This window comes from Callospermophilus lateralis, chromosome 18 (assembly GCF_048772815.1).
Source record: "Callospermophilus lateralis isolate mCalLat2 chromosome 18, mCalLat2.hap1, whole genome shotgun sequence".
Lineage (NCBI taxonomy): Eukaryota > Metazoa > Chordata > Mammalia > Rodentia > Sciuridae > Callospermophilus > Callospermophilus lateralis.
The window spans coordinates 19,860,503-19,884,820 of NC_135322.1; the positions used below are offsets into that span (position 1 = coordinate 19,860,503).

General features: G+C 40.6%; 1 protein-coding gene across 1 annotated transcript in view; it reads right to left on the reverse strand.

Moving 5' to 3' along the window:
• Nucleotides 1–14,181: 14,181 nt before the first annotated feature.
• Nucleotides 14,182–24,318, reverse strand: part of Dpy19l3 (dpy-19 like C-mannosyltransferase 3) — an 82,089-nt gene continuing 71,952 nt past the window's right edge. The window contains exons 17-19 of the mRNA XM_076838914.2: nucleotides 23,832–23,964; nucleotides 20,768–20,926; nucleotides 14,182–17,958 (exon numbers count right to left, since the gene is read on the reverse strand). Coding sequence (XP_076695029.1) covers nucleotides 17,797–17,958; nucleotides 20,768–20,926; nucleotides 23,832–23,964 — 454 coding nt within the window. The 3' untranslated portion in view covers nucleotides 14,182–17,796. The remainder of the gene's footprint in view (nucleotides 17,959–20,767; nucleotides 20,927–23,831; nucleotides 23,965–24,318) is intronic.

A 24,318-nucleotide genomic window follows, 5' to 3' on the forward strand; every position in this document is an offset into this window, starting at 1 on the left:
TGAAGGCATAGAGTAGCAGATGGGCTGCCAGGGGTTGCAGGGTGATCAAAGGGTAAACAACTTTAGTTGTGTAGGATGCGTATGCTCTGGAGATCTCATGTACAGCCTGGTGGCTGAATTATTAATACTGCTTCATATACTGGAACTCACAAAGGTTAAAACTTATGTGTTGGGGCTGAGATTGTAGCTCAGTGGCAGAGCACTTGCCTCACACATATGAAGCACGGGGTTCAATCCTCAGCACCACATAAAAATGAATAAATAAAATAGATGTATTTTTTTTAAAAAAGAATTTATGTGTTCTCTCCAACCCCACCCCATCAAAACTCACAAAATACTAATTATAAGAAGTAATGGATGCTAATTACTTTGATTGTGGTAATCACTTCAGAATGCATATGATTATCAAAATGTCATGTTGTACACCTAAAACACCTATCTTACTTTTTTGGGGGGGGCAGGAGGAGGTACTGGGGATTAAACTCAGGGGTACTTACCTGAGTCACATCCCCAGCCTTATTTTGTATTTTATTTAGAGACAGGGTCTCACTTAGTCGCTTAGTGCCTCATTGTTACTGAGTTTGGCTTTGAATTTGTGATCCTCCTGCCTCAGCCTCCAGAGCTGCTGGGATTCCAGGCATGTGCCATTGTGCCCAGCTACTTATCATTCTTATTTGTCAATTATACCCAGTAGAACTTGGGGGGTGGGGCAGAAAAAAATAAAAACAAAACCCTTTGAAAATGGAAAGAAAGAGGGAAGAAGGCAACAATTCTCAATGTGTGGTAAATAGGCCAGCTGCATTTCATTTATCTAAGAACCTATTGAACTTTTCTTCCCCACCTCACCCACACTAATGGGATCAAACTTAGATGATCCTGATGCATAATGAAGCCTGAGAACTATTACTTTGAGAAACATAAAGTTGTGTAAAACATAATATTAAAAAAAGAAACATAAAGCTCTATTTAGATTTTAATTTTTTCTTAAATCACTTTTAAAAGAATTTTTTTTACGTTTATCAAAGTTTTGAATGTTTTGACAAAAAGTTGTTCATAATAGTCTCATTTTTATTTTATTGTCTCATTTTAAAGTTTTAATCTTTGTGAATTCCAAGTATATGATGCAGGATCTGTAGTGATGTCCCTGTTTTATTCCTGGTATGGATCATTTGTGTCTTCTTTTTTCAGAAGTTAGTCTAATTATCAATATTATTGATTTCTCCACAATACCAGTTTTGATGTCATTGATTTTTCTCTATTGTCTTTTTTTGTACTTTATCGGTTTCCTCACTCATCCTTATTATTTCCTTGTGTTTTTTTTTAATATTTATTTTTTTAGTTTTCCATGGACACAACATCTTTGTTTGTATGTGGTGCTCAGGATCGAACCCAGGCCACACGCATGCCAGGCGAGCGCGCTACCGCTTGAGCCACATCCCCGCCCTCCCTGTTTTTTTTTTTACTTTTTTTTTTAGTTGTAGATGAACATAATATCTGTATTTATTCATTTTTATGTGGTGCTGAGGATCAAACCCAGTACCTCACATGTACGAGGCAAGTGCTCTACCACTGAGTCATAACCCCAGCCCTCATAATGTTTCTGTTTCTTTTTCTTTTTTTCTGTGTGTGGTGCTGGGGATTGAACCCAGGGCCTTGTGCATGAGAGGCAAGCTCTCTACCACCTGAGCTGCATCCCCAGCCCTTCAGCTCTCCCTTGTGCTCTTTTAATTTGTCCTATCTCGTTTCATGGGGTAAACGGTCATTGGTTCTCATTTTCTTTCCTAAAGCATTTAAAGCTATAAACCTTCCTTTATTCTCTGCTTTAGATACACCCCACATATATTGATGGGTTGGTTCTGTATTCTTTTTTTGTTAAGTTCAAGATTTTTTTCTAATTTCCCTTTAGCTTTTTGGGGGAGTGAGGGGCCAGGGATTATTATTTGAAAATTCATGTTTTTTAATTTCCAAACATTTGTGGGTGTTCTAGATATCATTCTGTAATTGATATCCAATCTAATTCGTTTATTTCCAGAGAACACCCTTTGCATGACTTCAATCCCTGTCAATCTACAGGGACCTGCTTTGTGAACAATCTGCAGTGCATGTTGTTGAATGTCCTATGAGCCCTTACAGAGAATGTGTGTTCTGTTGTACAGAGCGATCTTCTAAATAAATGTCCATTAGATCCAGTTGGTTGAGAATCAAGTCTTCTGTGTTTGTTCAATTGATTAATGAGAGCAGTGTTGACATCTTTAATTATATTTCAAGACTAATTTATTTATTCTTTCAATGATGTTCGTTTTTGCTTCATTTATCCTGAAGTTTTGTTACTAGGTTCACTTTCAGGATGGCTGTGTCTTTTTGATAAATGGACTCCTTTATCATTGTGAACCATCCCCTTTTGCGCCTGGTAGTAATTATCATCCCCAAGTCCACTTTGCTGATGTTCATGCTGCCACTGAAGGACTTTTGTGATGAGTGTCAGCATGGAGATCAGGCTAGTGTTGGATGGGGGACTGAGCAATATCTTTTCCTACCCATCTGCTTTCTTCCCAGTTTTTTAAAACAGCATTTACCACCTTATGCTTTTGAGCCCACAGTTCCGTGGTGTTAAATACTTTCATAATGTGCAACTATCACCACCATCCATCTCCCATAACTTTTCATTTTATAAATAAAAACTGAAACTATATACCCTTAAACAATAGCTCCCTATCTCCTCCACCCACCAGCAACCACCATTCTGTTTCTCTAATTTTGAATATTCTAATATCTTGAGATAAATGGAACCATACAGTGTTGTTGTTGTTTTCCCCAACTAGTTTATTTCACTTACCCTAATGTCCTTAAGGGACATATTGTAGCACACTGAAGTTTTTTTTTTTTTTTTTTTTTTTTTTTTTTAAGGCAGATCTCACTATGTTGCTCAGTCTGGCCTCCAACTTTTGGGTCCAGAAATCCTCCTGTCTCAGCCTACTGAGTAGCTGGGACTACAGATATATGCCTGGTTCCCCTCTGTTTTATGGTAGAGTGATATTAATATTGCATTGTGTCAATATACAATATTTTGCTTATTCATTCACCTGCAGATAGACACTTGGGTTTCTTCCATGTTCCAAGTTATTGTGAATAATGCTACTGTGAACATTGGTGTATATATCTCTTGAAACCCTGCTTTTAATTTTTTTGTGTGTTGTTGTTATTATGTACCCCAAAGTGGAATTTCTGGATCATGTGGAAATTCTAGCTTTAATTTTTTAAGAAATTGCCATATTGCTTTCTATATTTTACATTCCCACCAACAGTGCACGAGAGTTCCAATTTCTCTGTATCTTTGCCAACACTTGATTCTTTCTGCTTTTGTTTTTGATAATAGTCATCCTAATGGCTGGGGCATTAGTTTCTACCTCTCTACTGTTCAAGGATTGTCATCATACTTTTTCAAGCATGGTTTCCTTTACTTCTTTGAACATATTTTAAACAACTGCCTTGAAATCTTTTTTAAAATAGGACATCTGTGCTATCTTATAGGCAACTTGTACTGCCTCTTTTTTTTTAAAATTTTTTTTTTTGGTAGTAAGTGGATACGATACCTTTTTTTGTTACTTATTTTCATGTGGTGCTGAGGCTTGAACCCAGTGCCTCACACTTGGGAGGCAAGCACTGTACTGCTGAGCCACAACCCCAGGACCCTGCCTGTGTTTTTTCCTGCTTATGGATTACAATTTCTTGTTTCTTTGCATGTCCTGAAACTAACTAACTGACTTTCTTTCCTCTCTTGCTCTTTCTCCCCTCTATCCTTCCTTCCACTGAATCTCCATCCCCTTTATAATTCCTTCAAATAAATATATTCTGCTACTACCATATTAGGGGGGCTGTTGGTCTGAGTACCTATGTATTTAAGAGGTTTTCATATGCACACATTCCTTTTCAGATGCATAGGTCAGTCTCTTTCTTTGATAGACAATGGGAAGGAGAGTTTTGCCCGGCAACATGGTCCCCACTGTGTCTCCATTCCTTCCCTTGGCTGGAACCCACTGAGGATGGCTCGCTGAGCATCACTGGAACCTGATCTCACCTGTGGAATCCCGTGTAATAATAACCCTTTACTCCACACTTGTTCTGAGCATCCACTGGGGACTTGAAGACACAAAGAAGAGATAGTCCCTGTCCTTAGGAAGGGTAGAAAGAGATTAATCAGAATTCAGGGTGACAGTGACCACATTCACTGTATGCAAATTGCACCACGAGAGAAAACATAACAAATCAGATGTCTGTCTCAAGAAAACCAGATTCAGTGCAACTCTTTGCCTTCATCCGAGTGTCTTCTTCCAAGATCCTTTGACTGCAAGGAAAAGACATGTTGCTCATACTAGAAGCAGTTCATTGGAAAGGTGACAGGCGTGGTTCATGGAACCCAAGAACGGTGAGCAAGGCCAAGCTTCAGGAGGGACTATGAATGGGCACAGTGAGTTCCCTGGTCAGGTTTCCTCTCTGTGTCTACCTGGAGCCCCCTGGGTCTTTATCGCTCACTAGTTTGTGATGTTCTCTCCTCTGCAGGCTGCAGGTGGTTCGGTCTGCTCTGATGTGCACGTAGCTGCTCCTGCCCCATGACTTCATAATGCAAGTTGCCAATGGAGACTGATTTCAGTCCCTGAATCACAATGCCAAGTATTCAGAGACTCTGATGGCTGTCTTGGAAAACACAGCTGGAAAGGGATATGTCTCTACCTGGTGACTTACTGTAGTCATGGCAATGACAAAAAAATGTTACTTATTATTTTCATAGTGTCAGCTATGATTAGGAATAGTGTCTCTGCCAAGCTTCACTGTGGGAACTTTGAGCTCTCTGGTAGTATATTCTCTCCCTTCTGAACTTGGACCAGGAGCAGGTAGACCTTGACAGTACCTTACATCTATTCTAGAAACAGGAACAGACCTGAGAATGGAGTTAATAAGTTAATATGCACTGAAGTACAAAAGTGAGGTGGGCGAGAGGCTCAGGTTCTGGGCACACCAATGACTGAGACCCTGAACTAACTAACGGCCAATTCATTACTTTTTTTTTTTTTTCTTTCTTTCTGACTCCTATAAAAGGCCTGCTCCTTGGGGCTGGGGATATAGCTCAGTTGGTAGAGTGCTTGCCTTGCATGCCAAAGGCCCTGGGTTCAATCCCAAGCACCACAAAAAAAGAAAAAAAAAAAAAAAGAAAGTGACCTTGGGGCTGGGGATGTGGCTCAAGCGGTGGCGTGCTCGCCTGGCATGCGTGCGGCCCAGGTTCGATCCTCAGCACCACATACAAAAACAAAGATGTTGTGTCCGCCAAAAACTAAAAAATAAATATTAAAAAAATTCTCTCTCTCTCTCTCTTTAAAAAAAAAAAAGGCCTGCTCCTCCCCAGGTAAATCAGGTCAGGATAGGTAAGATTGTGGTACAGTAAAAACCAACCCCCAAATCTCAGGAACTTAAATCAACAGAGGTTTATTTCCTATGCTATTTGTTGAGTGCAAGCTGGTAGGAATCTCTACTCCACATCATCCTTATCCTAGGTTGTTGGGGCAGCACCATCAAGGAGAAAGTTTTCTGGAGAATTTCCTGCTGATAGTCAAATGTTCTGATCCATATCATTGTTCCAAACTAGTCACAAAGCCCCACCTAGCCATAAAGGGACTCAGGAAAAATGGAGGACCATAAATATTTGTTAAATACTAATTGTAGTAAAATTGCTCATCATCTCTAGCAATCAGAGAAATGCAAATCAAACTACTCTAAGATATCATCTCATTTCAGTCAGAATGGAAGCTATTATGAAGACAAACAATAAGTGTTGGCGAGGATGTGGGGGAAAAAGGCACACTCATACATTGTTGGTGGGACTGCAAATTGGTGCAGCCAATATGGAAAGCAGTATGGAGAGTCCTTGAAAATCTGGGAATGGAACCACCGTTTGACCCAGCTATCCCTCTCCTCGGACTATGCCCAAAGGACTTAAAAATAGCATACTACAGGGACACAGCCACATCAAGGTTTATAGCAGCACAATTCACAATAACTAAACTGTGAAGCCAACCTATATGCCCTTCAGTGGATGAATGGACAAAAAAAATGTGGCATATATACACAATGGAATATTACTCAGCAATAAAAGAGAATAAAATCATGGCATTTGCAGGTAAATGAATGGCGTTGGAGAAGATAATGCTAAGTGAAGTCACCCAATCTCAAAAAAACAAATACCGAATGTTTTCTCTGATATAAGGAGGCTGACTCATAGTGGGGTAGGGAGGGGGAACGTGGGACGAATAGATGAACTCTAGATAGGGCATAGGGGTGGGAGGAAAAGGGAGGGGGTAGGGGATTAGCAAGGATGGTGGAATGTGATGCACATCATTATCCAAAGTACAGGTATGAAGACTTGAATTGGGTGTCAACTACTTTATATACAAACAGAGACATGAAAAATTGTGGTATGTATGTGTAATAAGAATTGTAATGCAAAAAAAGCCAAGTACATGTATAAAGACATGAATTGGTGTGAACATACTTTATATAAAGATTTGAAAAATTGTGCTCTATATGTATAATAGGAATTGTAATATATTCCACTGTCACGTATTTAAAAAAAATAAAATCAATAAAAAAATTTAAATATATATTAAAAAAAACACCAATCGTCGGCTAGGACTGTGGCTCGGTGGTAGCACACTTGCCTGGCATGTGTGAGGCACTGGGTTCAATTCTTAGCACTGCATATAAATAAATAAAAGTCTATCAACAACTAAAAAAAATTATTAAAAACAAAAAAACACCAATCATGACTATAATTCCAAACCTCTCCATCTCAAGAAAATGTACTATCATCATGTGCCCAATCTGCAAGACAAAACCCAGGTGTTACCCTTTGATCCCCCTTTCCATTATTTCTAACGTCTGATTGGCCAGCAAGTCCTATCCAACTCTTCTACACCACCACAGTGATCCCAAACACCATGACTTCCTACTTGGATTATGGAAATATCCGTATGACTGGGCTCCCTGCTTCCAATCTTACCTGCTAAGCTCACCCATGTCTATTTTCCATCCAGCATCCGTGGTGGGCCGATTAACGTCTTCTGCCCACAAAGGTGCCCTCTTCCTAATCTCTAGACCCATGAATATATCATTTGTAGATGTGATGAAAGTCACTAACCTTGAGATGGGGGAGTCTCCTCTGTTACCTGGTGAGTAGTTTAATCACATGAGCCTTTAAAAGCGAGGACCCTCTCCTGGCTGAAGACAGAAAGATGCAGCTGAGAGGAGGCAGGAGAGAGGTGTCAGTGTGAAGACTTGACTTCCTGTGGTTGGTCCTGGTGTGCAGGGGGCAGGACAGGAGCGAGGGCCAGAGAGAGGCCTCCAGGAGCTAAGGGGGCCCCCAGCTGAGAACGAGCAAAGAAATGAGACCCTCAGACCTTCACACTGAATGAGCCAGAAGTGGACTCATCCCTGGAGCCTCCAGAAGGGAGGCTGGATGTCATACTTGTGTGATTCTGTATAAAGTGGCCGAGCCGTGCTGTGCCCGGGCTTCTGACTACAACACTACGAAACAAGGCGTGTGTGATTGTTCAAGCCTTTGTTGTTTGTCATTTCATGTGGCGGCATTGGAAAATTAATACAGCATCCGTAGACACATTTTTTGAAGTGTAAATTAGATAATGTCACTACCCTGTTCCAGAAACCCTCCCATGTTTGCTATTGCATTTGGAAAACAGTTCAGCCTCTTTTTTTGTGGCATAGGGGTCTGACTTCTGCATCCTCCTCTTGCTGTCTCCCTTCCTAGTGCCTTATCATTGACACCAAGTTCCTTCCTGCCTCAGGGCCTTTGTAACAACTGGTCCAACTGCCAGGAAAACTTTTCCTCCAGTCTTAGCTAAGTGGGCTTCTTGTCATTCAAATATTAACCTGAATACCATTTCCTTAGAGAAGTCTTTCTGAGCACTTCACCCCAAGTAGCCATCCAATCACACGCTACTACACCGTCTTACTTTAAATATTCGGCATTTTCTTGTGTCTGTATCCTCCTCTAAAATGCAGACTCAATGAGAATATGGAACTGTCTCTCTCATGCATGAATGTGTTCCCAGTGACTACAAGTCTCAATACACATCAACGGAATAAATGCAATCCCTGGGGCATTAGGTTAAGCCTTACCTAAGGCCTGAAAAACAGGAGTGCTTAAAAATTCCCTTCATGGTTTAAGTCAATGTGGGTTAGGTTTTTCTATAACCCACAATATGAACTTTCTATCAGGTACACTCCTTCTTAGAGGCTCATCATAACCATATTTATTTAGTGCAATAATAGGATCTTTTAAATTCATATTTATAATAAACCTAACCTCATATCATATCCCCGGATTCCCCCAGGCATGGAGTAGGGACTCGGTAAGTTGTTCACTGAGGACTCGCAGAGCTGGTGTGGGAAGGCTCTGTTCACAATTCAGGCTGAGACAGACACTCAAAAAATTCTGAAGCATTTTTCTCTATTAAACAAAATCACTGCTCACAAAGATGGCAAAATGACAGTACCACAGTTTTCCTTACTGTGGTTGTGTCTATTTGTGCTACACTATTAATTATCAGTAATCCCCAAAGTACTTTCCTAGCCGCGGAGAGTGAATCTAGTGTGAGATCAGGTGTTGGAAAAAAATCATTAACAGAAGTGAGTGCTAAATGAGCACAACTTATGTAAATAATCTTAATAGCAATAATAAGAGCGATAATTGTTCACAGGTGTCATTTCCTGGGAAAAAAAAATCCACCTTTTCTTGCAAGAGAAAAAATGCTAATAGTTTCATTAAATTTATGAGCCTTAATTAGCACACTGCTGTTCTAATTACTGTGAAAGTCCTGAAATCATGTTCCCTCACTCTTTTCCCTCTTTTGAGCAGATTCACACACAATCAGCCACTTCTCCTTTATAAATATGTGTATCTTGGCAGGGGTTTGACATTTATCGTCAACAATGATAAGGGCTCTTCTAAAATTGATCTCCACCAGTCTCTGTCTTTGTCCACGGCTATTTTCTCTTACACACACACACACACACACACACACCTCTTTTCTTGCAATGCAACTATATATCTCAAGACAAAGTTGGTTGTCTTTTAAATGTTCTGTTAATCTCCAAGTCCTAAGGTGGTTATTTTTGTTTGTGAGATATTTTCTGCAGCAACAATACTTAACACAAAATCACTGAGGGCTTTTTAGTCCCTGTTTCACATGTAACTTTGTTTTTCACACTTTTTCACATTCCAGTTTTGATAATGATGATGATATCCTGCAGCTTCCATTGATTGTACTTACCATGTGCTGGGTATTAGAGCTAGAGCTTTAAATGTAACATCATTTAACATGCCCAACAACCTTATAGGCAGATTATTACACCCCCAATTAAAAAGAAGAACTGAAGCTAGGAATAAAAGTAGCACTATGGTTTGAATGTGACCCTCAACAAGTAGGTTGGAAACTTAATCCCCAATGTGATAATGCTAAGAGGAGGAATCTTCAAGAGGGGATTAGGTCATGAGGTTTCTGATGTCATGAATGCAGAAATGCCATTATCATGGGAGTGGGTTCCTTCTAAAAGGACAAGTCTGACCTCCTTTTGTCTTACTCTTGCCCTCTATTTGCCCTTCTGTCATTTGACCCCTTCTGTGTTGTCATGATTCATCAAGAACACCCTGATCAGGTGCTGGAGGTAACTTGATCTTGATTTTCCAGTTTCCTGAACTAAGAGGAAATAAATTTCTATTCATTATAAATTACCTGGTTTCATATTGGGTTACAGCAGCACAAAATGGATTGCACAAAATCACACAGACCCACAATTTCCTCTCCTTGTGGAACTTTATTTATACCTACAAGATAAAGGGACATATTCTAAAGTAAGTTTCATGCTCTTTCCTTTGATTTTTACCTTTTAGTTTGGAAATTTTCTTTTAAACTACTGTCCAATTTATCAATTCTCTCTTTGGCTGTGTCTAATTTGCTCTTTAACCCAAAAATGAATATGTAATTTGTCACACTTTTAAGTTCTAGTATTTCCATTTTGTTCTATTTTATAGTTTTTGGTTCTTTATACTTAAATTCTTCATCTTGTCATTTAATTTCCTGAATATAAACATAGTTATATGAAAGTCTGCTTTAAGACTAATTTAATTTGCCTGTGGCTCTTTCCATTTCAATTTTGTTTTTTTAAAATTATTCCTAGTTATTTGTGATTGAGTGCTACACAGTGCATATAAATTTTTTAGAGAGAAATTGAGGCCACAGATGAGGTTATCATCCTTCATAGCCACTATAGTTTGGATTTGAAATGTTCCCCAAAGGTCCCTGTGTTAAAGACTGGTTCCCAGTCTGTCTCACAACTGGGTACTGGTGGAACCTTTAAGAGATAGGGCCTATTTGCAGGAAGTTAGGTCACTGGGGGTGTACCCATGGAGGGGATTTGGGATTTTGGGCCCTTTCTCTTCCTCTCTGCTTCCTGTCATGATGTGAATGGGTAATCTCTACCATGTGGTCCTCTCATGTTCTGTTCCATCATAGGTCCAAAGCAACAGTGCAAAGCAACCATGGACTGAAACCTCTAAAACCTTGAGCCAAAATAAATCTTTCCTCCTTTTAATTTGATGATCCATCTTGAGTGTTTTGTCAGTGATGGAAGTGACTTAACATAATAGTAGATTTACATTTGCTTCTGAAAGGCAATTTGGATAATAGTTTCCTCTCTCAGGATGAGTTATACCCCCTTTAGGGTCTCAACTGAATGGATGGGAGATTTACCAACGTGAATTCAGCCCTGGATGGGCCTCAATTCCAATGTCTCCTGAGCATTATGTAACCTGTGAAATCTACCTAACCTGTGAAATCTACCACTTAACACATCTTCTCTGCCAAACCATACCTGAGCAGGTTAGGAATTGGTTATAGATCCACTGAGAAATTCTCAGGTTTTCTTTGTTGCAACTTACTTCTTTCCAATGTTCTGCCCCTCCAAACCCTTGCCCAATCCCAGCCACCTCAGCAGACATGAACTCCAATCTGTTTCCTCTCGCAAGCCTGCCATACTCTGCTTGGGCTCCATTTTCCTGTGCTATACCTTGGAAGAGACTCCTTGGAAAGGACTCCTCTGTTTCCGTTCTCTAAAACTTTGTAACTTTGTTAGGTGCTTCCAAATACTCAGTTGTAGCTAGACCTGTCTTTCAAACTACCTTTTTTTTTTTTTTTAACTTCATCCTAGGACGAATTCTAGGATGGCTCCCAAGACTCCCACCCCTCATAGGAATGCCCTGTATAGGACTCTCCCCTTGGGTGTAGGTGGGAGCTGTGACTATGATGGGTGTCCCTCCCACAACTAGGCTATGCTGCATGGTTCAAAGGTGAAGGGATTTTTCAGGTATAAATTCAGGTCCCAAACCAGTTAATTTTGAGTTAATAACAAGGAAGATTACACTGGGTGGGTCTGACTTAAAGCCCTTAAAGAGAACTGGACCATTCGTGGAGATGTTCCTGCTGCCTTTGGAGAGGCACAGCCTCTGCCTATGAATAGGGGTGGCCCTGAGGTGCTGATGACCTCAGTCCTACAAGCCTAAGTAAATCAATTCTGCTTATTAACTTGTAGGAGCTGGAAGAGATCCTCCAAATTCCAGGTGTTTCGGAAAGTGGTTCCCTTGGGGCATGCTCTTGGGTTTATATTCTATCCATGGTGAGTGGAGCTCTCTCTGTCTCCACTTCCTTGTGCCGAGTCCCGAGCTGCTTTCCTGTAAGGTCCTGCCTTACCTCAGGCCCAGAGCAATGGGGTCGGCCATCTATAGACTGAGACCTCTGAAACTTTAAGGCCCCAAATAAACTTTTTCTCTTCTGATTGTTCTTGTCGGGTCTCCCGGTCACAGCAGCTGAACAGCTGACTAAAACAAGGTCTCACTAAATTGCTTAGGGCCTCACTGAATTGCTGAGGCTGGTCTCGAACTTGAGTTCCTCCTGCCTCAGCCTCTTGAGTTGTGTGCATCACTCTGCCCAGTGTTGTCACCTCTTTTAAAACAGATTTTTGCATGTACCTATATTAAGTGTCCCTTGAACTCTTTTTCAGATATGATTCTTGTCTACTCAAGTTAACTTCTATTTTGTTAAGAAATCATCTGTTTCCTGAAAGTTTTCAATTTATTTTTTTCGTCACAGAATTTCGTGTAGTTTTCTCATATAATTTATTTTATCATTCCTGATTCTGGGATTATATCTTATTTCACACAGTCTGAATATTACATGTTTTCACCTTTTTTTTTTTTTTTTTTTTTAAAATCAGGTTTATAAGGTGTTTATTTCATTTGTCTTTTAGAAAGAACTGGAGCTTGGATTGATTTATCCTTTCTACTATTTCTGATTTCAGTTTTTATCATTTAAATATTTTTAACTTCCTCATTTATTTAGTTGGTTCCAATTTCTATCTTTTGATTACAAAAAATTCCCAACTAATTGTATCACTTGGCCAATCTCATTTCTTCCAGATGACCCACAAAATAATTTTGGTATGTAATTTTGGCATATAATCTTGTCTATACATATTTCACTATATATTTTTAAAAGGACTTAAAAATAACAAAATGCCTATATTGTACCTGGTATTATTTGTGAATATGCTTATGTGATATTTCTTTAATATCATAAGTGTTCAGACAGTTCTCCTAGAGTTGACTAAGGGACAAGAACAGAGAAGTTCAAATTGCCATCCTCCCAGAACACCCCGTGCTGTAAGGTATGGTTTTTACACTGAGTAAAACTCACAGTAAAAAAAAGTGTACTCTCTATCACACCCCAGCACACCAATACCTACAATGTATAACTGAAAAAAATATTACATAAAACACTACCTTTATCTACCGTGTAGATCTCTCTTCCCCTCTCCCTTCATTCCTTCCTTTAACTGTTGGTTACAATCGATGGCATTGACTTCACATTGTGTTGTATCTATATTATGTGCATTTTGAGAACAAGCCTATGTAGCAAACTTCTAAATATTAAGTTAACTGAAAAGGCCCATGAAATGCATATCAGCTCTTCTGAGAGGAGGAGCAGAGAAAAAGCATTTAGTCTGCCAAGTGCCTGGTTGTCCCGTGCCAAACCACATCCAGTCCCTTCACATCCCCTTCCACTTATGTACACTGTCTGTAATTCATACTTCATAGAACAGGATATGTGAGATCCCACTGCCAGTTTCTTCTATTTGTTTTTCTGACAATTTCTGCCTGGAATTTTGACTTGTTTTGAATGACACAACAGTCAAGTATGTTTGTCTCCATATACTCTTATCAAAAATATGTACTATCACCCATCTTCCTGAATCACATCAATTACATTGATAACAATGAAGTAGAAACTATTTTAAGGTTAAAACAGAAATAATTTATATTTTCAGCTCAAATTTTACTGATAGCAGACGTTATGGTTTGAAAACTGAATGTACTCCCAAAAGCTCACGTGTCAGGAAGTGCAGCAGTGTTCACAGGTGAAATGAGCAGATCATGAGAGCTGTAATCCCATCAGTGGGTCAATCCATTGGAGGGTGAATAGTTTCAAATGAGTTAATGGGTAGTAATGATAGGCAGGTAGGGCATGGCTGGAGGAAGGAGGTCAGTGGGGACATGACCTGGGGGACACTCTCTCTCCTGGTCCTCTTCGTATCCTTTCTCTGTTTTCCAGCTGTCTTGAGCTGAACAACTTTTCTCTCCTGTGCCCACCTACCTTGATGTTCTGCCTCCCTTTAGGCCCTGAGCACTGGAGTCAGCCTACATGGACTGAGACCTTTAAAACTATGAGCCCTCAATAAACCTCTTCCTCCTCTAAGTGGTTCTTGTCAGGTGTTTTGGTCCCAGTGATGAGAAGCTCAGTAACACAGAAGCCTTCTGTTTAGCAATCTAAATGATTTGAATGAACAAATAAGCAGCTATCAAACTGAAATCCAAGTTAAAAAAAAAAAAAAACCCAACTCCTTCAACATTAACAATGATTAGTGATTTACTCTATTTAGCACACAGTTATTGCACTTTAAATAAATACGTTCCTTGGATTTTGGCCTTCAAAGAAATGAAACACACTCATCTTGTGTAATCTAAAAGAGCTTTATTTAGTATATAATCTCCATACAATTCAGTACAACTTATATAAAAGCTCTTTGTAAGATTTTACCCATAGGATGTAAAAAACAGAAAATCAGTTGTCAAAAGAGAGTAAGCCACTTTCTCACCTTAAAAAGACTCTTCTTCCATGAACAGACGAGCTTTCTCTTCTAGGTCAAAAAAAGGTCATCATATATGGAGCATTTGGGAGCATGTTAACCAAGATACATGATCTGAGCGCATTTTATTATCATCCTATTAACTCTAAGGATTGAAATAACATTTTAAAATTAAATATTTCTATGACAATTCTGTAGATTTGGGCCAAAGATGAGCTAAATTTTTAACATCTTAGTCAAAGTTAATACGAATCAGAACAAACATTTTCTAGTTAATTGTGAAATAAAGATGCAGATCTGATGAAATATTTACACATGCCCTTGCCCTGGCAGCACCCACTCAACACCCCCCCCCCCAAACCAACTTATTGAGGTCAATTCACACAGGTCAGTCAGATCATCCTTAAGAGACAATGAGCGGCCTAGATAAATTAATTACATTCTTGGCCAACACATCTGAAATGAAGCCCTATCCTATAAATGCCTGTAATGAAAGTGTCCCCAGGGGCTTTCTACTGGAGTAGAATCTCTGTGAGTCATTGTGACCTGTACCTATAGCTGGTCATTTAACAAAGTACCTAGGTTCAGGTAGGGAAGCATTACCTGCAACGTACCAATGTACTTTCATTCGCCCATCTTTCTTTCTTTCCTCCCCGGTGCTGGGGAAGGAACCCCGGCCCTTGCACACGTGAGGCAAATGCTCCTATACTGAGCTGCCCCCCCAGTCCTTCATCTGCTAATCTTTTGATGTGAGGCTAATAAGGACTTTCTTCTGCATGAGGGTTCAGTGACTGTTGTTCACTTCTTGTACAAATCATATCAATAACACGATTTGGGTACATCTGACCACCTTCCTATTGGTTCAGACTTTTAAAAGGCAGAATGAGTACATAGAAAAATCTGCGATGCAATCTAAGTTCAGAAATTTTCTTGATTTTTATGTTTCCCTCCGTATTTCATTATTTGGTTAACCACATTAAATTTAAAAGTGATTTTTATAGCAGGTGAAGTGTTTCCACATCAAAACGGTCAACTTAATTTTTACAGAAATAACTCTTTCACATCCATATTTCCTAGGCTTATACTGAGTTGTGTATTTATAATCAGAGGAACTCACATGGCGAGGTCTGGTGTGGGAATGGAACAGAAAGGGGGAGGGAGCAGGAGTGTTGGGAGCACCAGGGAGTGGCACCTGGCTGTGCTGGGCTGGAGCAGGTAGCTGCAGAGGGATGGAGACTCCAGGGCTCTGTGGAGTGATAAGCAGAGTCAGTTAAGAGCACTTCTATTGTACTTAAGAGTTTCTCTTTGGGAACTCAGAAGCAAAATCTGATGTTTGTTCTATTCACAAAAACAGAGCCTTCGTTTGAGGTTATTACCACACGTTAAACAGCTACCAAGGCCTGTGTGAGTTTAGGCCACAGGTCTCCTGCTCTGGCTTGCAGGGATGCTGAAAGCCAGAGCCAGAATCAGATGCTTTTTGTACTGTATGCTCCAATGAGAAAGTCATAAAAGAAAGAATTCTGACAAGTGCTAAAAAATATCTACCATGGTACTGTATATGGTCACAGTGTCTTGGAAAGAATGTATGCATGGATTCCGTCTTGCATGACTTTTTGGCACTTTATATTTTCACTGAAGACTGAACACTCAATGTGCTGGCAACAATGGCATTATGAAAAAAAATCACTACGCCATCACTGTGCGATGACAAGTATACAAATTTAAGTACATGATTCTTGTATACTGAGACTCTAAGTACTCAAATGCTTAGACTAATACAAATAGGAATATTTAAAATAGATTTAAATATACATGAAAAAGTAACAGAGATTTTTTTTTTTTTTAAATGAAATCACATAGTCTCAACATCTTGTACCTTACATGTGCTTGGTTTCAATTAGAGTAAGGCACTCGCCGAAGGATATACTGACCCATGCTGTCAGCTACAACAGACATGCATCATTACTGGCTTAATTAGAGTTTTAGTACTGATTAAAATGTTTTATTATTGTATTATCCTAAACTGCAGTGGTCTCCAACCTTATTAAGGGATACAGGAAAGATATAATTCAGGAATTTCAGTTGTATAATTTAATAACAGCCGGGTATTCTTGTGTCCAAAAAGACAATGTAAATTTTTTTGAATGCTGCCTAATAAGTAGTAACTGAATATAAAATCATCTGAACATGCGATGCTGTCCATCTTGACGCCTATGGCAATTTACTTCAATACAACCACAAGGAGAAACATTTAAATCATCTCCAACTGGCAAGAACGGGGGAGAAAGTTAATTTCATTAGCCACGTTGATTTTAAATGGACAATATGCTTTTATCAGCAACTTATACACACCCCCCTATCATTAGAAATGAAGTATAAAAGCAATTATCAAAAAACTTTGAGCAGGTACATATAATCCCCTTTGTTGTTTACAAATAAGCATAACTTAGAGGCACTTGGTTACCTTTTAGTGAGGAAAACAATAACATTACCAGAGCCCACATGATAAGATTGGAGACCCCAAGTCAAACCTGGTATGAAAATGCTATCTGCCAAAAATACTGTATTAATGAACTAGTCAAGATACAACATTGAAAAAATATTCAGGCTTTGCAAGGTTCTAGGCTGTAAAAAATACAAAGGCTAAAAACACAAAAAGTTTACAAAATTTTGCAAACCCAGTAAATTGAAATGGGTAAGAAATGAAGCAGAACTATTTTACTTGCAAGAGAGACTGAAGAGTATCAGTAAGGTTTACAATAATAAGAGTAAACAGTCTTGCTGTTTACTAAACAAATTCTACTTGACTATATCCACTTCTGCCCCTTTCAGGACTTACAATCTAGAACTTATACTTCTTCTGTGCCTAGTATTCTCACACAAACACACACACACTCTCTCTCTCTCTCAATGTATGACACATACTATTGAACATAAAACATTTCAAAGAGAATACACGAAATGTTTAAGATACATATAAAGACCTAACATGATTTTTTTTTCACGTTAAAAGCACAATTGTTGGAAAAACATTATAAAATTTTAAGGTGAAACAGCACAATAAAGAGTTTTTTTTTAAAAAGCCACTGATTGGTTTTCACTAGTGAAATAATATTAAATAATTTAATTATACATCCTCTCAATTACACTCAACCAGGGCTGTCTTAAGTCCACTGAAAATCAAAGCATTTCAAATCCTGATGGGATCTCACTTTCTGGCATGGCATGTAGTTGTACAGGTCATCTGCAGAAAGCACACCACTCTCCCCAACAACACAATCCTAGCTCAGGCATGTGAAACCCATTAAGCTAATGATCATTAATGGAAACGAGGAGGGACAAGACAAAGACAGACTTAAGCTTGCCAAGATGCTTCCAAAGATAGTAATGCTGTGTAAACATCTGCAGGACACCCTCACAGCACAGCTTTCAGGGATAGGCTGCCCACCACACAGGAAGCATCAGCTACCACGGTTCCTTACGTGGGAGTCTCAGTGTGTCAAAACAGAGATTGGGCAGAGATCTCCATTACTTGCTCCTGGTCAGCTTGTAGACATGGAATGCTTTGTTCTGAAACACTCGAGTGAAGTGTGCCACGTAGGGGGGCAGGTTCCTCTTTATCTCTTCACAGAAGCGAGGGTGGTCTGCAGGCTTCAAATCTGGATCATTCTCTCCAGGGCCATCCATCATCTAAAACCCAAGCCAACCCAAATGTAATTTGGGAGGGGGGAAGAATCACAACCAAAGCTGGGGGCAGTGGCACATGCCCATAATCCCAGGTACTTAGGAGGCTGCGGCAGGATGATTCCAAGTTCAAGGTCAGCCTGGGCAACTTAGCAAGACCCCCATCTCAAAATAAAATAATAATTAGAAAAAAAAAAGGGCTGAGGATGTGGCTCAGTGGTAGTAAACTTGCCTAGGATGTGCAGGGCTCTGGGTTCAATTCCTAGTATGGGGGCGGGTGGAAACAATAGAAGCAAGAATAGCTACTAAGTTTCCTTACGGATGATATGTTAGTGAAGCTATTATCTCAATGTCAATGGCTACTTAGAGATCACTCTTCTTATCCACCTTAGTTTATACTTTCGGAGGGGGAGTCCAGACTTCTCCCCCTTTGAAAGTATAAACTAAGGCAGATAAGAACAGTTGTATCCCACAATGATCACCAATAATGGCAAAGTCAGGACTAGAACTTGGATCTCCTTGTTCTTAGATAGGTACTATACGGCTTCTCTCCCAAAAATGAAATACAGATTTCTACTAAAATCAATATTCTCCAACTTGTCAGAAGGATTACTAAGAATAAGTTACACACAAAGCAAAATTCAAATGCATGTCTTTAGTCTGTATCACCTTTGAATTCAGGCTAGTTGCTATTATTTATTTTGGGCAAAATCTGAATTTCATATTCTGTACAGCAAAGTGTTTTTTTTCCCCCAAATTTAGAGGTCTATTGTTTGGTCCCACTTATTTACAAACAGCTGCTTTTACACAACAGCAGACACCGCTCTCCCACAAAAGGAGAAAATTCTGTTGGCTCTACTTGAGACCCAGCACAGCTCCAAGTATGTTTTCCTGGGGGTAGAAGGCAGACACCGTTTGCCATCTCTCTGGAGTGCAGCAAGGTACAGAAAGTTATCTCCATGGCTGTTCTCATGTGCAGATGGAGGTGGAACAGGAGGGCCTGACCCTCCTTCAAAGGGAACTAGCTTTTTGCTTTTATTTTTTTTTCTGGCTGGGCTGGTGGCAGGAGGCCTCTGAGGCCCTAGCATCTCGACCCTTTCCCATGCCTGGCTGCTCTGCTTGGTGGAACAAAGGGAGATGAAGGTAGGGCAAAGACTGGGGCTGAGACTGCACCAACTGCAGTACCAGCACCAGTTGCCCACCTGCCAGGAAGGTTCAGGGAAGAAAGCAGTGGGGTTTGTGGCTGCTGAGGCAACCATGCCATGCCCTGCCGCACCAAGCTTCGGACCACTCCTGTATCTTTCAATGTTCCTAATGTTTTACTGACAGCTCCCCTGGGTGCCCACTCTAGAGACACTAAAAAGTAGGCTAGGTTGGGTAGAGATTGAGGGCTCCTGCTATCATCCACATGACTTGGAGCTGGGTGATGGTCAACACTATCACTGCTCCTAAAGTGTCACTGGAGGTGACAGCAGCTATGACTTCAGTCTCACCATGGCTTCTGTGGAAACTGTGGGAGCTGTCAATCAAGCAGCTTCCCCTTCAACAGTTGAGCTGACCTGTTATTGTGAACATTATAGCTACCCCAATACTCCCGACGCTCCTGATGGCTCCAGAAGATGTTGCTTTGGTTGCTACAGCTGTCCTAAACCACCCCAGGAGACCTGTGCCCTGGAATGGCTCTGTCTCTGTCTACCATGCATCTACTTCAGATGTCATCACTCAGGTCTGTGAGTGATGACATCCATGACAGCCAGGACAGGCCAGCCTTTGCAGACTGGCATGTTGGCATAGAAAGCCTGCAATTAGTGGGCAGGAGACTGTGTGCCTCTCAGCCTCACTGGGCCCATCTGGAAGTCCTGTTCCTCTGCTGCCCCTTTTGTGCTACACCATAAGCCACAATGGTCTGGCTTAGTTTTATTTTGCCTATTCATGATTTCTATCTACAGTAGAAATAGGGCTGCCAGCCCTGAGAACACCTAGCAGTCAGAGAGCTGCGGAAGAGCTGCTGGGAGCTGTTAGCTCTGACTGCAGAGTGCTGTGAGAAGCTGTTAGCTCCAGCTCCTGAGAGTGGCTGGGATAGAACCAAGAGCTGCCGGCACACAGAGCTCAGAGCTGTTAAGACTAAAGGAGCACAATTTGCCTTTTTGTATTTTTTTTTTTTTTGTGGGGGCGGGTACCAGGGATTGAACCCAGGGGCACTTGACCACTGAGCCACATCCCCAGCCCTATTTTGTACTTTATATTTAGAGACAGGGTCCCACTGAGTTGCTTAGTGCCATGGTGTTGCCGAGGGTGGCCTTTAACTTGCAATCCTCCTGCCTCAGCCTCTTGAGCCACTGGGATTTAAAGGTATGGGCTACATGCCTGGCCCTTTTTGCAATGTCTATCTGAAGAAAGAGAATATGTTCCAGGGCAGGCAGAAAGAACAGTAAGAATGGACCACCACCACTCACTCATGGAGGAACTAACATGATGCTTTGGAACAGTGTTTTGAAGTTTGAAGTTTTGTTTTCATCAGGAAGCTCTTAGAAACAGAGCTTCATCATGCAAACCAGCCAAAGCAGAGTTACTGTTAAACACAGAATCGGGACCTCAGAACTGCTCTCTCCCCTTGCCCAGCTCCTGAGGCAGTCACAAAAGTGCCAGGGCAGAGAATTCTGTAGAATGCATATAAATATAATTCTTGTGGATGTATAAGGGGACGCTAGTCTATATGAATTTAAATTATAAAAAGATTTACATTACTTAGGATTCATATTGGAATTCCACCCCTTTGAGAGATTCCCTGCATGTGAGGAGGTGACATGCTCACGTGTCCATTGGCGACGTCAAGCAGGTCCCGCAGCCGGCAGCCCCGGTGGTGCCTGCGTTCATAGCATATGCTGTCTTCCAGGATTATGTAGTCAGTGCCGAAGGACCTTAGAAGGGCATGCACGTCCTCTGGGGACCTCTTTGCATATATCTGATAAACCTTCAAAATGAGATAAAAATGGAATATGGCAAAAATACATATTAATTGCCTGAGAATTGATTGAGAAATATGAAGTAACCCCCATAAGGGGGTGAGCTAAGACCTAAACACACAGGTCTCCTACCTGCTGCCCCAGTTACTATCACTTATCTGCAGTGCTGGAATGTTGTATATGTGGGAATGGCTAAAAGAATACTGTAATTATTTACAGAGGGAGAGTGAGTCATGCTGAATACATTGAGATTCAGACACCAAATACACTTGAATTTGGAATGTATTATTTCAAATTATGAATACATTCATCAGTAGATGCCATGTCTAAGAATGCTTCATCAAGGTAATAACAACAACACAGGAAATAAGATAACATATGTGTTGGTAAGGAGGAGAGCTAGCTTCTGACGATGGCAGGTGGGGAAAAAGGACTCCTGAATGGGGTCCCTGGTCCTAAGTCATGGAAGCAACTGCTGCTATGCTGCTTCTCCCTAGACTAGGAGACACTGACATCCACCTCCACCTCTCATCCTTCCCTGGAGCATGAGTAACCTGCAGTCCCTGGGAATTCACTCCCAGTGCCAAGGGCCCCAAGTGAATGCACACCCTCTTAAGTGTCTTGTGTTCTGAGACCTGGCATTGGGAAGAGGTTGTGTGGGGCAGAGTGTGTGTGAAGGTCTTAAGAGAGACGCTGCTTCCTTTGTTACCACCCAATTTCCAGTTAGGAGCCCTGACTTATGGGACTGGGTGTGAGGGCCTGATTCAGGATGTTCACATGGAGAGGTGAAATGGTAGGGAGGTGAGCTGCTGCTCCTGTGAAAACTGAGGTTGGCCACCCCTCAGTCTAGCACAAGGGCTCAGATGGAGGTGTTCCATGCATGTGAAGGACACAACTAAGGACAAGCACCAAGACCTGCAGGAGTCAGTTATCAGGGCATAACTTTGCAGGGGCAGTACACAAAAGGACAGGTCTTTCTATGGCTCTCCAGTCTACACAGCCCAGGCTACCTCTGACTGAACATTTCATTCTTCTTCTGAACCTGGAGCTATCTGGAACACTAGGGCCATTTGAAAAATTCCCATTTTAGCAGGAGTCTAAGTTCAGATAATTTCCCCTAAAAATAGGGGATTTAGTAAAAATAATTTGCTTTAAAGCTAGTTATATCTCACCTAAAAATAAGACTCAACTAGTAACATTGAGAAATGACAAATATGAAACATTAAAAAGTTTGAAACCTTGCTGATGAGGACTAGGGAAGGGTAAGAGGTATCCTACTGCATTGTTAACTAGAATGTAAATTGATATAACCTGTCTGGGGGGTGACTTGATAATATCTAGCTATCTAAATTACAAATGCCTATGCCCATTGGCATAGTGATTACACATCTAAGAATCTGATGTATAGATGCAAATATGCATATCTAAGCTTATTATTTGGAGCACTGTATAGGACTGCAAAAAGACAGGAAAATGGCCAATAGTTAAATAAAATTTGCTACATCCATATAAAGTATTATGCAGCTTTAACAAAAACAAGGAAGCTGTTAATATGCTGATATAGAATGAGCTCCAATATAGTGTTGAAAATGCAAGGTGTGCTGGGCACAGTGGTGCACACCTGTGTTCCTAGCAACTTCAGAGGTTGAGGCAGGAGGATCCCAAGTTTGAGGTCAGCCTCAGAAAATTAGTGGGACCCTCTCACAAAGTAAGGGGGGGAAAAAGGAGGGGGGGCTGAAGATGTAGCTCAGTAGTCAAGTGTCTCTGGGTTCAATCCAAAGTACCACAAAAAAAGCAAAAAATAAATAAGTAAAATAAAGAAAAAAGCAAGGTGTAATATGGCTCTTTTTTTTTAGAAAAAAGGAAGAATATATGTATGCATATATTCATATTCTTCAAATATGCATACACATATACATATATACATATATTCAAATGCATTCTTTTTTTTTCTTTTTTTTAAACAAAGAAGGAACAAAGAACACCTTGCTTTTTTGACAATGTATTTTGGAGATCATTCTATATTAGCAAATTGACAGATCCTTTGTTTTAAATACACACACAATATATATTATGCATGCAATATATATATATATGATTGATTGTATATTAGTAAAATACCTTAGGGAGGATACCTAAGAAGCGAGCCACATTATTTGCTTCAGGGGAGGGGCAATAGTAGCTGGAATACAGGGATGGGAGAAAAACTTTTCACTAATTCCCCTTTATATGTCCTGAACTTTGAACTATGTAGTTAGCATTATATATTTTAAAAAGAGCAACAACAATAACACCACATATTAGAAAACAGCCCTTAAAATGATTTATAAAACTGTGACCAGTATGCCTTCACTCCTTACCTTCCCTCCCCAACTCAAAACTCTGAGTGCTTTATCCTAAACAATCTCTTCTGCACATCCCAGGCCATTTATCTTCTCAGCTATTCCTGTGAGAGGAGCATGTAGCCTCCTAAACTGCCTCTATCTATCTATCTATCTACCTACCCACCTACCTACCTATCTACCTGCCTACCAGTTCATTCACCCATCCATCCACCCATCCATCCATCCATCTTGGGGATTACTGACCCAGGGCACTTGACCACTGAGCCACATCCTCAGCTCCTTTTATGCTTTATTCTGGGACAGGGTTTCACTAAGTAACTTAGGGCCTCGCTAAATTACTATAGTTAGTCTTGAACTTGCCATCCTCCAGCCTCAGCCTTCTGAGTTGCTGGGATTACAGGTGTGCAGTGCCTTTCTGGGCACCTTGAACAGACTTTAGCAGATGGGAGCAGGCTGAAGTCCAGAACAGGAGACCAAGCCCCAGTTCCTTATGTGAACCTTTACCAACATGGGTAGCCTGGGCCTTGACTGTCCACAAGCAGTGGGGAAAGGTTAAGACGGGCCTTACAGCTTTGGTTCGCTCCCTCAGGCTGTTGTCTTCATAGTGCGGGTGGTTGGTTAAGGTTCTGCCCGTGCACAGCTTGACTCCAGCCAGCAACTGCATGCTTCCAGCAAACACAGCCTTCCTTGGAGTGTGAGAACTAAAATATTAAGAGTCAGAATTAACTCCAATGCTAAGATTTCCTTGAAGACATCCAAGAAAACAGTACCACACTCTCAGAATCACCTAGTTCTGCTAGGAAGTGTAAGATTGGGCATGGCCTATGTTCTGATTTGCATGCCATCGATCTCACATTAACTTTCATATCTGTTCTTGACTGTTCACTAGAACAATGGTCAAGAAGTTTCTGACTTTCTGCTTTGATGGGTTTACTTTTATGATGAATTATCTCAGGAGGAAGGCAGATATCTCCTGAATCTGAGGTTTCTCGGCTAAAATCCTTAGTTCTCTTCTCTTCTGCTCCTGTACCAAGGAGGCAGATTCTAACAAAAAG